At 35.3% G+C, this 14,717-nt stretch overlaps 1 protein-coding gene across 12 annotated transcripts in view; it reads left to right on the forward strand.

Moving 5' to 3' along the window:
- Nucleotides 1-14,717, forward strand: part of LOC138323296 (protein phosphatase 1 regulatory subunit 12A-like) — a 51,213-nt gene that overhangs the window by 4,044 nt on the left and 32,452 nt on the right. For all 12 annotated transcript variants that reach the window (XM_069267797.1, XM_069267852.1, XM_069267870.1 and 9 more), the window contains exons 2-7: nucleotides 603-733; nucleotides 1,036-1,154; nucleotides 8,932-9,091; nucleotides 9,313-9,457; nucleotides 13,269-13,343; nucleotides 14,485-14,549. In XM_069267797.1, coding sequence (XP_069123898.1) covers nucleotides 603-733; nucleotides 1,036-1,154; nucleotides 8,932-9,091; nucleotides 9,313-9,457; nucleotides 13,269-13,343; nucleotides 14,485-14,549 — 695 coding nt within the window. The remainder of the gene's footprint in view (nucleotides 1-602; nucleotides 734-1,035; nucleotides 1,155-8,931; nucleotides 9,092-9,312; nucleotides 9,458-13,268; nucleotides 13,344-14,484; nucleotides 14,550-14,717) is intronic.

The raw sequence follows: 14,717 nt of genomic DNA on the forward strand, positions 1-14,717 counted from the left end.
TATGTTATTGAACAAATTTATGAATACCATGAACATTGGTTCCCGTTTTTCTGCATTATTTCAACATAATTCCAACCTCCTCAGAACAGTCAAGAACACATAATAAGTTTACACTCCGCCATATTGTTCAAATGTCCGGGGAGGCAATTAACAATAACTTGCTTTATAAACTTGGAAAGAGAAGATGTTAAGCTGCATTGACTGACGATACCATTCATTGAATATCATGCTAATTCATTCTTGTCACCAGCCCATGTCATTTAATCATCTTGAGCAATTCATGTCAAAATCTGAAGTTAACAACATGGCGACGATTGCAGTCATTCTACTGTCAGTAAAATACAAACTTCAAAAAAATAAAGATTTGTATGTTATTGAACAAATTTATGAATACCATGAACATTGGTTCCCGTTTTTCTGCATTATTTCAACATAATTCCAACCTCCTCAGAACAGACAAGAACACATAATAAGTTTACATTCCACCATATTGCTCAAATGTCCGAGGAGCCTAATAAATAATGACTGCCGGACAGGAATTACAGTACAGAAAGAGTTAAGTCATATTGGCATTTTATGAGAATAAAATTTTACTTTTACAGGCATGCATCGATGACAATCTGGACATGGTTGAGTTCCTGGTAGATCACAATGCCGATGTAGACGTGTGTGACAATGAAGGTTGGACACCACTTCATGCCACAGCTTCATGTGGTTTTACAGAAATAGCAAGGTATGTAATTTATAATATAACAGAGAATCAATGAATACAAATGTAACTTTTAAAAAATAAATTGAAGCCAAAACAAATGATTATATATACAGCCAAAATAAAGTGAAAATAATGCAAGAAATTAACAACATTAATATATCTATATCAAATATATAAACAATAATTTAAAAAGGACTAAAAGGCTGTGAATAAGGTAAACTTGTACAAGATTATGTGTGACTATTGTATTAGTGGGATTGAATTGAGAAACTAAATATGATGTCCTCGACCTTCAAACCATAACCTTTGACCTCTTTCTACAGGTACCTTATACGTATTGGTGCTAACGTAGCAGCAGTCAACAATGATGGGGACCTGCCTTTCGACATTTGTGAAGATGGAGAGATGGAAGCTCTTCTACAAGAGGAGATGGACAGACAAGGTGATTTATTATCTCACAGCAAGCTTTAAGTAGAGAGATTTTTTTCAATCCTACTTTAAAGCCCACTATCATCAATTGTCACTGCTATTTCTCAGAAAGCACTGAAGGGATTACTCCAAACATTACGTCGTGTGACCACTAACAAGCACAGTGGTATAATTGATTCCTGTTGCTGGGCCACAGATGATCTGAACGGAGGGGAAACATACATCAGATGTTGATGTTTACATGTAGATTATGGACAGGCTGGGGGAGGGAGAGGAAACCTTTATTAACGTTATACTGATACAGCAGGGGAAGGTGAATGTGATAATGGTGTTCACATATTTTGATACAAACAGATACAGCTTTGCCCTGGGGAAAAGAGGTGGAGATACAGAGGGGTATAAATACACTAGGGTGTGGGGACAAGTGGTAAAGAGGGGAAGACTATGACCATTATGACCCTAACTACACAGATCTCATGTACGGAATTAATTCCTCTTTATTAATAGTAATTAAATCTTTTCAAAACCAATTCCGAATACCAGACCGATTTTGAGATTGGAATAGTCAAATGTAACTAAAATGCACTTATGAAAACCGGCCTTACCTGAGGGACACTGAAAGCTTGCATTGAGGTCTGATCAACTGACCGTGAAATACACACGTACCTGTATCCATTGTCGCATGCCATGTCCTTTGGTATGTATACAGGTGTGAAGGCTATGTATATGTACACGCGTACGGTAATAATACCAGAGATGGTGGTGTAATTATTTAATCATGTCTATTGTTTAGATATTTAATGAAGGTCTACAACGTGCACACAGTTTGTTTACTGTAGAAAAACAAGCAGAGCTAGAAAAGAGAAAATTTCGTATTCAATTTTGATTTATTTTAATTTAGTTGTAGGATAACATAAATTATCTTTATGAAGAAGCTGAAGCCATGTATTATTTTAGAAAATGACCCTGTCGTATAATGACTGGCATCGACTGATCCTTGTGTAATATTAGACCATAATTAATTTGATTCTTGACGTAACCGGAAGCAATCGGCCGTATGTAGGCTAGTGTAAACGAGAACATCCCCAAGAACAATCACGCAACTAACTACGTTTATAAGCACTAACAAAGTCAAGATTGTTGTAATCTATTTATTTTAATCATATGATTCTCTCTTTTGTGATAACATTCACATTAACAATAATATCGGTCGGTTATAACGAACACTTGGCATACAGGCATTACAGTATAGTATAGAAAACGACTCCCGATCGATTAAATCAGGATCGAAATGATCAATATTCAGTTCACTTCTCCAAACCAAACCCTCTCTAAACCGGACAAAATTCTATGCACGGACCATGTTCGGTTTGGAGAAGTTCCACTGTATTGATTCAAAATTTTTATACTCCTGGCAACAAACTTGAGGGGGGGGGGGGGTATACTGGAATCGGGTTGCCCGTCTGTCTGTTCATCCATCTGTCTGTCTGTATGTCTTAGACAAAACTTTGTCTAGCAAACTACTCAAAATTTGGTTTGCTTGATTAATTAACATCCTATTAACAGCTATGGTCATGTAAGGACAGCCTCCCATGTATGAGGTGTTTTACGTGTATATTGTGCGAAGTGTGTGTTTTGGGAGACTGCGGTATATTCATGTTGTGTTTTCTTGTATAGTGGTACTATTGCCCTTTTTAGAGTACTATATCACTGGAGCATGCCGCCCAAGACACCAAGCAACACACCCCGCCCTTTTTAGAGTACTATATCACTGGAGCATGCCGCTGAAGACACCAAGCAATACACCCCACCCGGTCACATTATACTGACAACGGGTAAACCAGTCGTCCCACTCCCTGTATGCCAAGCACTAAGCAGGAGCAGAAACTACCACTTTTATTGACTTTGGTATGTCTCGGGCAGGGGACAGAACCCAGAGCCTTCCTCACAGGGGCGAACGCTGATCAACTCAAAGCCAAAAGTGAGGCGGTTCCAAGGGAGGCATTGGGAAAGATAAAGTCAGTAAGGAAGAAGAGAAAAGATAAGATCCTAAATTTAGTCGCCTTTTAAGATCATGCAATAGGGGCAGCAGGTACAATTCTAACGCCCTACCTGCAAAATTTGGTACATGGAACCCTGACATAAAGAGGAGTTGAGTAAACTATATATATATAAGGTTCTGCATTGTCCCCTATTAATGGAGTTATTAGTAAATTTGTGCAACGGGGGCTATATATAGTCGTTCACTCTAGCGACAGTTCTTGTTTGTTATGCCACTATTGTATACTGTGACTGTGTTGTATTGTGCCAATAGTCAAATAAGCCTTGTGTATGTTTTTTCCCTATCATAAATTTGCTCAGATATAACCTCAATATAACCTTTTGCATATGAAATAAAAAAAACTGATATGAAATGCATTAACTTTTTTCTATGCACAAATATAAAAACTTTAAAAAAATGTTTAAGGTTAAAGTCCCAATATCCGTATTTGCCTCATTATTTCCATGATTTAGAAGAAATTTGAAATAAAAAAAATCCTGTTCTAAATCATTCACAGACAGGACTAAATCGTGGTCAAGATGAGCGATAATGATTTGAAAACTTCTGATAAATATCAAATAAATATTGAAAATCGGGGGCCCCATTTAGTCAGACAAGCCCAGAATGTCATGTAAGCTACCGTAACTACATAACGTCTGTCCAAACTCTTTTGAGAATGGGTCATGAACTTTCCGACTTCCTTTTGGCAATAATCATAACTTCTATGGCTACCAGTTTAAAATGATGGCATAGTTACAAGTATCGACTTTCAACAATTGCTGTTATTAAGAAATCATTACTAACAATATCGCAGTAAAATCTAACTTTTTTCCCCAACATCAGCAGATAGGCTATTAAAATCACTTGTCGTCTGTGGTCTGACTATCCGTCCTTCTGTCTGTTAACATTTCTTTTTGCCGCTATTTCTCAGAAGGGGCTGAAGTGATCTTTTTCAAATTTCATATGTAGGTTCCCCTAGGGCCCTAGTTATGCATATTGCATTTTGGCAGCCATCTTGGATTTTGGTACCAATCGGTGAAAAAGATGGCCGACAGGCCTCCATCATGAATTTTGACAATTGAAGTTTGTTACCGCTATTTCTCATAAAGTACAAAAGGGATCTGTCTCAAATTTTATGTGCAGGTTTCCGTAGTGGTCTAGTTGTGCATTTTCATACCAATTGATGAAAAAGATGGCCGACATGCTGCCATCTTGGATTTTGATAGCTAAAGTCTGTTACCACTATTTCTCAGAAAGTTCTGAAGCAATCTGTCTCAAATTGCATATGTAGGTTCCCCTGGCTAGGGCCCTAGTTGTGCATATTACATTTTGGGACTGATATCGATCGGTCAATATGATGGCCGACAGGCCACCATCTTGGATATCGATAATTGCAGTTTGTTTCTGCTATTTTTCAGAAAGTACTGAAGAGTCTGTCTCAAATGTTATGTGCAGGTTCCCCTAGTTGTGCATATTGCATTTTGAGACCGATCGGTGAACAAGATGGCCGACAGGCCACCATCTGGGATTTTGATATTTGAAGTTTGTTTCTGCTATTTCTCAGAAAGTACTGAAATGATCTTTCTCAAATTTCATTTGTAGAATATAGTAAAAGCAGAGATCGGTGAACAAGATAAATTTCATATATAGTATATAAATGCAGAGAAAAGATTCCTCTTTCCATTGTCAGACGTACATCATTCTTTGGTGGGTGCCAAGATCCCTCTGGCATCTCTTGCTGTTGATAGTTACTTATATTGTCACTTTGATAGTATCCTAAAAGACATTATCCCTTCATAAATTTTACAGAAATTAAATGGAGAAAATATAATCTCAAAAAAGAAGCAACTGATTGTTAGCTCACCTGGCCTGAAGGACCGAGGTGAGCTTATGGGATACCCCGTCGTCCCTCAACAATAGACTTCTTCTTCATAACCACTGGTCAGAATTTGACCCAATTTGACTGGTAGCATCCTTGTGGGTTGGACACTCAAAATTATACAAATGGTGGGGCTGACCCCCAGGGGCCTGAGGGGCGGGCCCAAAAGGTGTCAGTTTGGGTATTTCCATATAAACGACTTCTTCTTTGAAACAAAGCATGGGTTAGCACCCATAATGCAATGGTATCATCCTTTTATGGTGGTGATTCAAAATTGTACAAATGATGGGGCTGACACCCCAGGGCCTGAGGGGCGAGGTCAAAGGTGTCAATTTGACTATTTCCATATAAACGACATCTTTTCTGAAACTAAGCATGGGAGAAAACACATAATACAATGGTAGCATCCTTATAGGGTGGGGATTCAAAATTGTACAAATGATGGGGCTGACCCCCCAGGGGCCTAAGGGGCAGGCCCAGAATGGGTCAATTTGGCTATTTCTATATAAACGACTTCTTTCTGAAACTTAGCATGGCATAGCATCCATAATACTATATGGTAGCATCCTTATGGGGATTCAAAATTGTACAATTGAAGAGGCTGACTCCCCTTGGCAGAGGGGTGGGGGTCAAAAGTGATCAATTTGTCTATTATCATATTAACAACTTCTCTGCAACTTATATTAGCATGAGAAAGCACTTATAATGCAATGGTAGAATCCTTATAGGGTATTCAAAAATGTAAAAGTGATAAGGCTGACCACCTGGGGCTTTAGGCGTGGGGCCAAAAAGGTTAATTATAATTAGACTACTATTTTCATATAAATAACTTCCTCTCTGAAACTATATTTTTGATAGCATATTCCTATGGTATCTATAGCATCATAATATGGTTGGGATTCAAAATTAAACAAATTATGGGGTCAATTTGTCTTTGTGATTTTTGAATCACTAATTACTAAATTACAGAATTATTTAAAAAAAAAACAAACAACAGGTGAGCGATACATTAGAACAAACAAGTTCAATTTTCAAAACAGAAATTTAATATTTTCTTTTGTGATTTTCTCAGAAATAGTATTGAAAAATTAAGTAATCGATGGTATTAACTGATTCAAAAGTAAAAAATAAATTTGTTATATCTTTTACAGAAATAGAGTAGGAAAAATATTATCCCAGAAATAAGTTACGAATAAAATTAGCAAATTCTAAATTAAAGCGAAGTTAAGGTAATGGTATGTTATTTTTCTTCAGTTACAATCTATATGTATTGAAAACCATATATTTTTATGAATTATATATACACATGAGTTATAACACAGAATTTATGCACTGTAAAATTATTGTTTTTTTGCTTTATGTATGTTTAGATGGAAATTACCTGCAGAAATCCCTTTACGCTAATCACCCAATATCACTACTATAAAAATGTGAAATGAAATTGTAGACCATAACTTAATGATCTGCTTGTATGTACTGCTAGTACTGTCAAAAATCATTTTCAGGTTTTATTTGAAGTTATAAAATTAAAACCTAATATTTAGATGCATTATTTGTATTTTAATTTTGAAAATGTTGGTAACTTTTGGTGAAGAATAACATATTTTAAAAAAGCTCTTCTTGATTCAGTTTGAAAATTACAGCATATATAACTTTAACAGAAACAAAACAAAAAAGATTTTTATTTACTGCATCATTTTTTCCAATTTTGCAATTTACTGCGTAAAAATTTCAAATTTGTTGGATTCTGGACCCAAGCAAAAATATTGTCGGAGAATCCCTGATTAGCGTGTGGTGGTATTAAACACTATAGCTTTATTGTGACTTTGTTGAACCCTAGAAGCTGGTTTGAGGTACAGGGCAAAAGGGGTGAAAATGGATGGGCCAATTGGCCAAAAGGGGACAAAAGTATAAAATTTCTAAAAATTTCTTCTCACATATGTAATGGAATCAAATTATCTGTATAGGTTGAACGGCCAAATAAAAAATAAACTTTGTGGCATTCAGTATCAGAACTAATGTGACTGTTAAGGCCCGGCGCCCATGGGCCTCTTATGTAACATTACCCTAACTTTTAAGGTCACAGGAGTCAAAAAAGGCTAAAATCTTTGTTGTGGTAGATGGACTTGTTGTCAATGACTAAGAGGCTAGGCTTGGACATCTAGACCTAATATTTGGCCAGCTGTGGCATGATAGAATGAAGGGCTACCATTTGCTTATTAAATTGAATGAGCTTGACCTTCAGATATTTCTTTGGTTACCTTTTAACATTAAAAAATCTTAACTTGATTATCTTGGGCCATGTAAAATATGCACCATGATCACTAGGTAGCAGGTGCTGATGGTTTTTAATGAAGAATATACATGTAAACAGATTTAGTTTGGTTGGTTTGATTAACATCTTATTAACAGCCAGACGTCATTTAAAGATGTGCTAGGTTTAAAGGGTGGAGGAAAGCCGTAACATGTTAGTACCTTGAGAAAAACCACCGACCTGCAGTTTGAACCTGGCATGGTAACTGCGCATGTCCCATATGGGATTTTAATTCACAATCCAGATGTAGAGAGCTTGTGGTAATATTTGGGGATATCTTACTCACTTAGCCACCACAGCCCCTAAACAGATTTAGACTATATACAGACCAGTTTTGTATTATAGTATATATATATATATGATTTAACAATTTTCTTTATTTCCATTTTACACTGTTATCTGTGAGACATCTATCTATTGTAGAAAGCTAGATGGAGACATAGTCCTATTGAAGCAATCTTTTCTTTTAAGCTGACACAATTTTGTATGCTTAAGGGCTAAATGACCTCATTCTGTTTTGTTAGGAATAAATGTACTGTATTGATACAAAGTAAAAAAAAACCTGTTGGTTTGAGTTTAGGATTTTAGCAGTCATAAAACCAATTACATGCCCAAGTATATATAAACTTATCAATTGAACTTGGTTAAAGAAACCTTTGGATGAAAAACAAAATCAGAATCTTTGTATGGTCTAAATGGTTAATAGGTTTACATTGGTAAGAGATTGCCTTTCTAACAGGTTAAATATAGCTCATTGTACATGTGTTTACACTGGGGAGAGCTTAGAGGGAAGAGCAGGGTGTAGGGTTGGATGTAGAGCTGAAATCCTCTCTATGATGGACTTATTGGAATATTCTCTGTATTGTTATCAGGCTTTGAAATATAATTGTCTAATGAAATACCTATAAAACAAGAATAGGGGAGGAACTGTTTACAGTTACAGCTGTCTGTAGTATAGTTCCCTGTTAGTAATATGTAGCTGTACAGGCTAGATTGTAGCTAATTAGCACACTGAGCTCTTAGATGTATTCAAACCAAGAGACAAGCATGGTAACTTTTAGAAGGTAAACAGGTACACATGAACAGGAGGTTTATATATATACACACATTTACACAGAAATATGTACAGCTAGCTTCTGGCAATTGGATGTATATGTAGGGGAGGGGTTATATGATACTTTAAGACATAGTCCTGACCAAGTGTTGTTATTTTATTTAATTTTCAGTATGCCATCTTGGAAAACATTAGAATGTTTGACAGTTACTTGTGCTAATTAGAATTGTTGATAATTTAAAGGAATGGCAGTCCAAGAAGTGTAGTTACAATATTTAATATTGGACCCTCCCAAAAAAAACCCAACCTTTGTTCTGTCTATCCAAAATTCAAGAAGTCGCTATTTTGAACAACATCTATATTTAATTCAACTCAATTTCTTATTCAACTGGTGTCATGGTTTTCAGATAACCATTAAGGCCCTTTGGCTTCTTTTTTGACGATATATTTCTTCATTGTCAGGAAAGGAATTCCTTTTTAAACTGTATATCTTTGTTATCAGGGGTTGATGCAGATGCTGCACGATCTGAAGAAGAAAATCAAATGTTAGCAGATGCTAACAAATGGCTGAGTAATAAATCTGTCAAAGAGAAACGACACCCCAAAACAGGAGCCACAGCCCTTCATGTAGCCAGTGCTAAAGGTTACATGAAGGTCATTAGGTAAGTTACAAAGGATGCTACTTATTTCATGTCCTACCAAATTGTTTTGTTTTAGGGTTGTTAGCTGCTTACAAATTATTGGAATGATATTTAAGTAGTTTACCACCTATATGAATCTTCCTGTTACAGGATGCAATCTAACCAAATATGGTCTTGCATACTTATGTTTAATTATGAAACCTTTAGAGGGGAGATGTATAATGAAGTCTCCTTGTTTTCAGTGTCCTCATACAGGCTGGCTCCGATATCAATGCCAAGGACTGCGACGGGTGGACGCCATTACATGCAGCTGCACACTGGGGACAGGAAGAAGCCTGTAAAGTCCTGGCTGAACACATGTGTGACATGGAAATCAAAAATAATGCTGTGAGCTTTCTTCATTTTAATTCTTTTGTTACCAATAACCATACAGTTTACATTGCAATTCCTCTCATTTGTGAATTTCCTGTGCATTGGTTTTACGTCGGGTTTAAAGTGTACACGGAACGGAAAATAATATTTAGATATGTTATTCTCTTTGATCTCCTGACAAGAATTTTGAAAACCGCATCAAAATCGGCCATTTCAGTACCGAGATACCGCCCTTCGAAGTGCTCGATTTTTACCTGTATATCGACTGCTAATCAGGGAATCGGCCGCTCATGCTGATTTGGGGAATTACCCGATGTGACGTCACAGGGACAACGGCAGTGAGGTGTTTGGTAGTGGGGTTATAGCACAAAGGTGGACATATATGTATTCCTGAAATGGGGTTACAGTAGGGCTGTAACGAGTATCCGAGTACTCAAGTATTCACAAATTATTGAGAAAGATCGGATACGAATATTCGTTACTCCTGATATTTGTGGATCGCGATCTTTCAAAAGCAAAACATAATACCTTCTTTAATGCTGTCATAGCTCAAAAATGTGAAGGAATGTACACTAAAGTCTGAATATCATCGATGTTTTCACTTTGAAGTAGACCGGAAGTACACAAGAGCTGCGTGAAGTAAAGCTAGCAACATGTTATTTTCGTACCCACGCTTCGATGCAATGTTGTAAATTCTTCATAAAATAATAATGATAAATCATAATTATTGACTTCTAGAGATGTAAAAGATTATTATCGATTTTGTTTTCATTAAGGGTCGGAAATATGTAAAAATACGAATATATTATATTAGGCAACTGAGCACTGTAGATGTGAACCCCATGTCAAAAACGAAAGGTAGGCTTAATTATGAGTCAAAATCATAAATCACCTGATTAAAAATAAAAACTATAGGCCTAGAACCAAAGTAAATTGTAACTTCTCTTATAGATTTTAAATATTTGTTTTTCTTAATTTCAATGTTTTTCTGTATTTGACCAAAATAAAAGTAACAATGAAATGTTTTGATATGGTGATTTATGCCTTACCATGATAATTTATATACAGTGTACCTATTCACAGATGGGTTGACTTTGATTCATGCCGTAATTGATGTGCAGCAGTATTTTTGAGATGACGTTATTTCAAAATTCAAATGATTTGATTTTTTTACAGTTACAGTGACTGAATCCTACTGTACTTCACCTGTTACTCTATTGCTTAATGATAAGGAATGTAAAACTGCTAAAATTGGTTTTATTATCAATCAAACATTTATCAATATATAAGACCATTATTGATTTATCAATAAAAACAGTTTTACTTCAATTGAATCTTTTGCTTGTATCTAACTGGTGATTCGTGGTCCGATCTGTGAATCGTCAACCCTGAATCGTGGATCGGATCGGATCGCCACATGTTAGACAATCCACAGCCCTATTATACAGTTAGGATGACGTTTTAATTATATATAAAATAGGAAATATTGCAACTGAAATCAGGCTAAATACATAAGTAGATTAGAGGAAACATGTATAAGTTATATATGTTCTGGTATAAGCCAGGTGGACCTTGTGTACAAACTTTTAACTAAAAATCTTATGTCTGTTTTAACAGACATCGAGAATTTTCAATTTTCATTATGTGATCTAACAGACGAATTCGAAAAATGATGGCCATATAATTATCCATTTGAATATGTTTCTGTATAAATAAAAATTCACTAGGCCTATGGATTTCAAGAATCAGCATGACGAATAGAAAATGTGTGAAATGTATTTCATAGTTCAATACACGTAAATATCATAGACATAAATTGGGGAGGGGGGGGGGTGTTAAAAAAAAAAAAAAAAAAAAAAAGGAAACCACTTGAGAGATTGAATTTATGATATATAATTCATATATAGCTGAAAAAGTACCTGTATACCAACATGTGTTATTTTAACAATCTTCAACGGTACATTTTTTAGTCATATAGATTATCATTATTGGTATTCAATAATGATCGATATTGACCAAAATTCACTAAGAATTGCATATCCGAAATCTAGCAACTATCAGAAATATCAAAATTCTGACATTATGCATTATATTTGCATTGTTCTTTCTCGACATGCCGTTTATAAATAATTTTGTATTTTTTGTTATTAAAATACATATACATGTAACCAGAAACATATATACAAGACAAATGTATATGCATGAGTCTTTCTGAAATATATACATCTAGTGATTGTTACACTTGTTACATGTTATGTACGGACGGTATATTTTTACTGTAAACCAAGGATTTATAAGTGTTAACAAATATGACATTATACAACAATTACATGATGGTCCATCGCTAACTTACCTGTGATCTTACTTTTGACACCTGACGAGAGCTAATCAACAATGCGTGACAGGTCACTAAACACCTTTCTTACGTAATCTGGTTAGCCCCCTCATTAGTCTCGGTTGACCACGCGTTTTAGTTACTGCAGTATACAGATATAGAGATTTACGCAGCACGTCATTGGCAATTCGGAAATATTTTGATTTTGATACTAGATATTCGGATTAGACATAGACATCTTCAATCTCATTTTTTTCGTCTGACCCGTGCATGATTTATTTTTCAATTAAAGACACAAATGATTGAACTTGAGCAAAATATCAACAAGTCGTCGGATATGCTGTATTATATGAAAGCTGAATGTATTTCTAAAAAACAAATGGATCGATTTCAGTTATAACGCAGTTTAAAAGATGCATTTACATATATGCAAAAAAAAATCTGTTTAGAATCATACCATCATAATTCGTATTGACAGGTTTAGGTTTATAAAAAAAAAGTCAGAAATTTATAAAGCGAGTTTGACAAGTAGACATTCAACGACACGAGACGGGTTTTGGATAATCCTTGGTATAATAAAGATGTATATGTGGTTTCTACAACGTACGTGGATTATTTTGTACATTTTATTGTGTATAATTATGCAGTAATCGCGCAGAGATGTTCATTTATCTACGAGAGGTACATCAATATATGCATGGTATAAATCCCTATTTTCAGGCGTATTCTAAACTCATATATGTGATTGAGGATAATATTAATTAGGTATCGGACATGTACACTGGTATTTGTGTATTTAGAATCGATATTTACCAACAGATACATTTTATTAGATGGCAGACACCGAAAATCGCCACTCTATCTTATGCGAGTAGAGTAGGGCCCGTTGTCCTCGTGACGTCACAGGTCAGGGGTCCCGAATCGGGGTCAATGGCTTAGCCTTCAGGTGTGTTCTAGAGAATAGTCGCATTATCTCCAATACCGTAACCGCTATGAAGCTCGCACTTTCTCCATTCTAAATTTAATCCAATAACGCATTTATCAAGCCATATATGCCAAACCATTCCGTGTACACTTTAAGATGGTGGGTTATACAAATCACATTTGGTTTGTTGTTCCTCATCCATCGTCCAATGTACTGTATCATTGTATGGTTACCATGGAAACATAACAAATGCTTTTGATTGGTTAAAGATTTAGATATTGTATGATTAAGTTGATTATTGTTATACAGTAGTCCCCTATTATACCGCCACCTTTTGTTCAGTGCCAATTTTGTCAGTTTATACTTCTTACAGGGAAGGTGTAGCAAAAGGGTTTACAATTATGATCGATCATGACTGCCATATTACCCACTTAAATCGTACCTTTATAACCTCGATACAAATATGTTAATATTGTTTACAGCTATTTACAGCTTTAAAAGTTGTATTATAAAAATTTGTTTTGATTGTTAGATTGGAATATAAAGTTAATTATATCCTTTTTCAGGGCCAGTCAGCATTTGACGTGGCAGACTCTGAAATCATCAAACTGATGGAGGAATTGAAAACCAAACAGGCAACAGTAAGTGTCTGTTATACGGAGTTATCTACTCTTGGTTATACTGAGTTGTCTTCTCTTGGTTATACAGAGTTGTCTACTCTTGGTTGTACAGAGTTGTCTACTCTTGGTTGTACAGAGTTGTCTACTCTTAATCGTACAGAGTTGACTACTCTTGGTTATACAGAGTTGTTTACTCTTGGTAACACAGAGTTGTCTACGCTTGGTTACACAGAGTTGTCTAATCTTAGTTATACAGAGTTGTCTAATCTTAGTTATACAGAGTTGTCTACCCCTGGATACACAGAGTTGTCTACTCTTGGTTACACAGAGTTGTCTACTCTTGGTTACACAGAGTTGTCTACTCTTGGTTATACAGAGTTGTCTACTCTTGGTTATACAGAGTTGTCTACTCTTGTCAGCTGGTAGTGATTGGTTGATTTGAGATACCAAATGCATACCAAACAGGCCTAGGGCATAAATTGCCCAACTATATAATTTGTTATTAAAATTCATCAAATGTGTTAAGTAGGAATTGGGGGTGAGAATATCTGTTCTGATGGTTTCAGAACTATTTGTTGAGATATGGGTCTGCGTACCGATCTATACCAAGTGTGGATGTTATTATCTCATAAAAGTACTCTTTTGATCATGTTAGAAAACTATTTTGTACGAGTATCCATTATATTCATCAGACTATTAGCTTTGTTAGATATGATAGAGAACCATGGGAATATTTAGACAATAAAGTGTTTTGCTCTCTTTTTGTTTTTTTGATTACTTCTTTCTTTACGTGTTTGCAGAATATTTTTTCACTGGGATGGAATAAAGGAAGGCGATTTGCTTATTTGTTCATTTTCTAGGTATATTTTCTAGCCTAATGCTAAACACAATTAAAAGAAATAGCCAGAAACAGAAATGTATGTACTATTCTAATAGATTTCTTGTTTGGCGAGATCAATATTGTCTATTATTACTATTATTTGAACTCATAGATGATGAAAAAACATACCCTGGGGTCTTTCTTTGCCAATTATGAACCTCTTTTCCTAGTATTGATATTATTACCTAACTTTAATATGAAGTAAATGAGCTAAGATAAAAAAAGAAGGATAAATCCTGTGTCAATCACTGTTTTTAATGGAACATTTTTTATGTCTTTTAGTTCAAAGACACAGCAGATTTACAGAATGAGATCATTCAACACCGTGGTCAACACCAAAAGAGAAGGTATGTGTGTCAGGTTTTATTCTTACTTTTACTTACAGGACCCAAACCCCTGTGTAGGACATAGACCCAAACCCCTGTGTAGGTTACTGTTTATGAAGTCGTGCATTCATATATCTGTTGTTGCATGGTAGAAAGTTTAGGCATTATATATGGGAATCAGGATTGTCT

The sequence above is a fragment of the Argopecten irradians genome, chromosome 1, assembly GCF_041381155.1.
Source record: "Argopecten irradians isolate NY chromosome 1, Ai_NY, whole genome shotgun sequence".
Classification (NCBI taxonomy): Eukaryota; Metazoa; Mollusca; class Bivalvia; order Pectinida; family Pectinidae; genus Argopecten; species Argopecten irradians.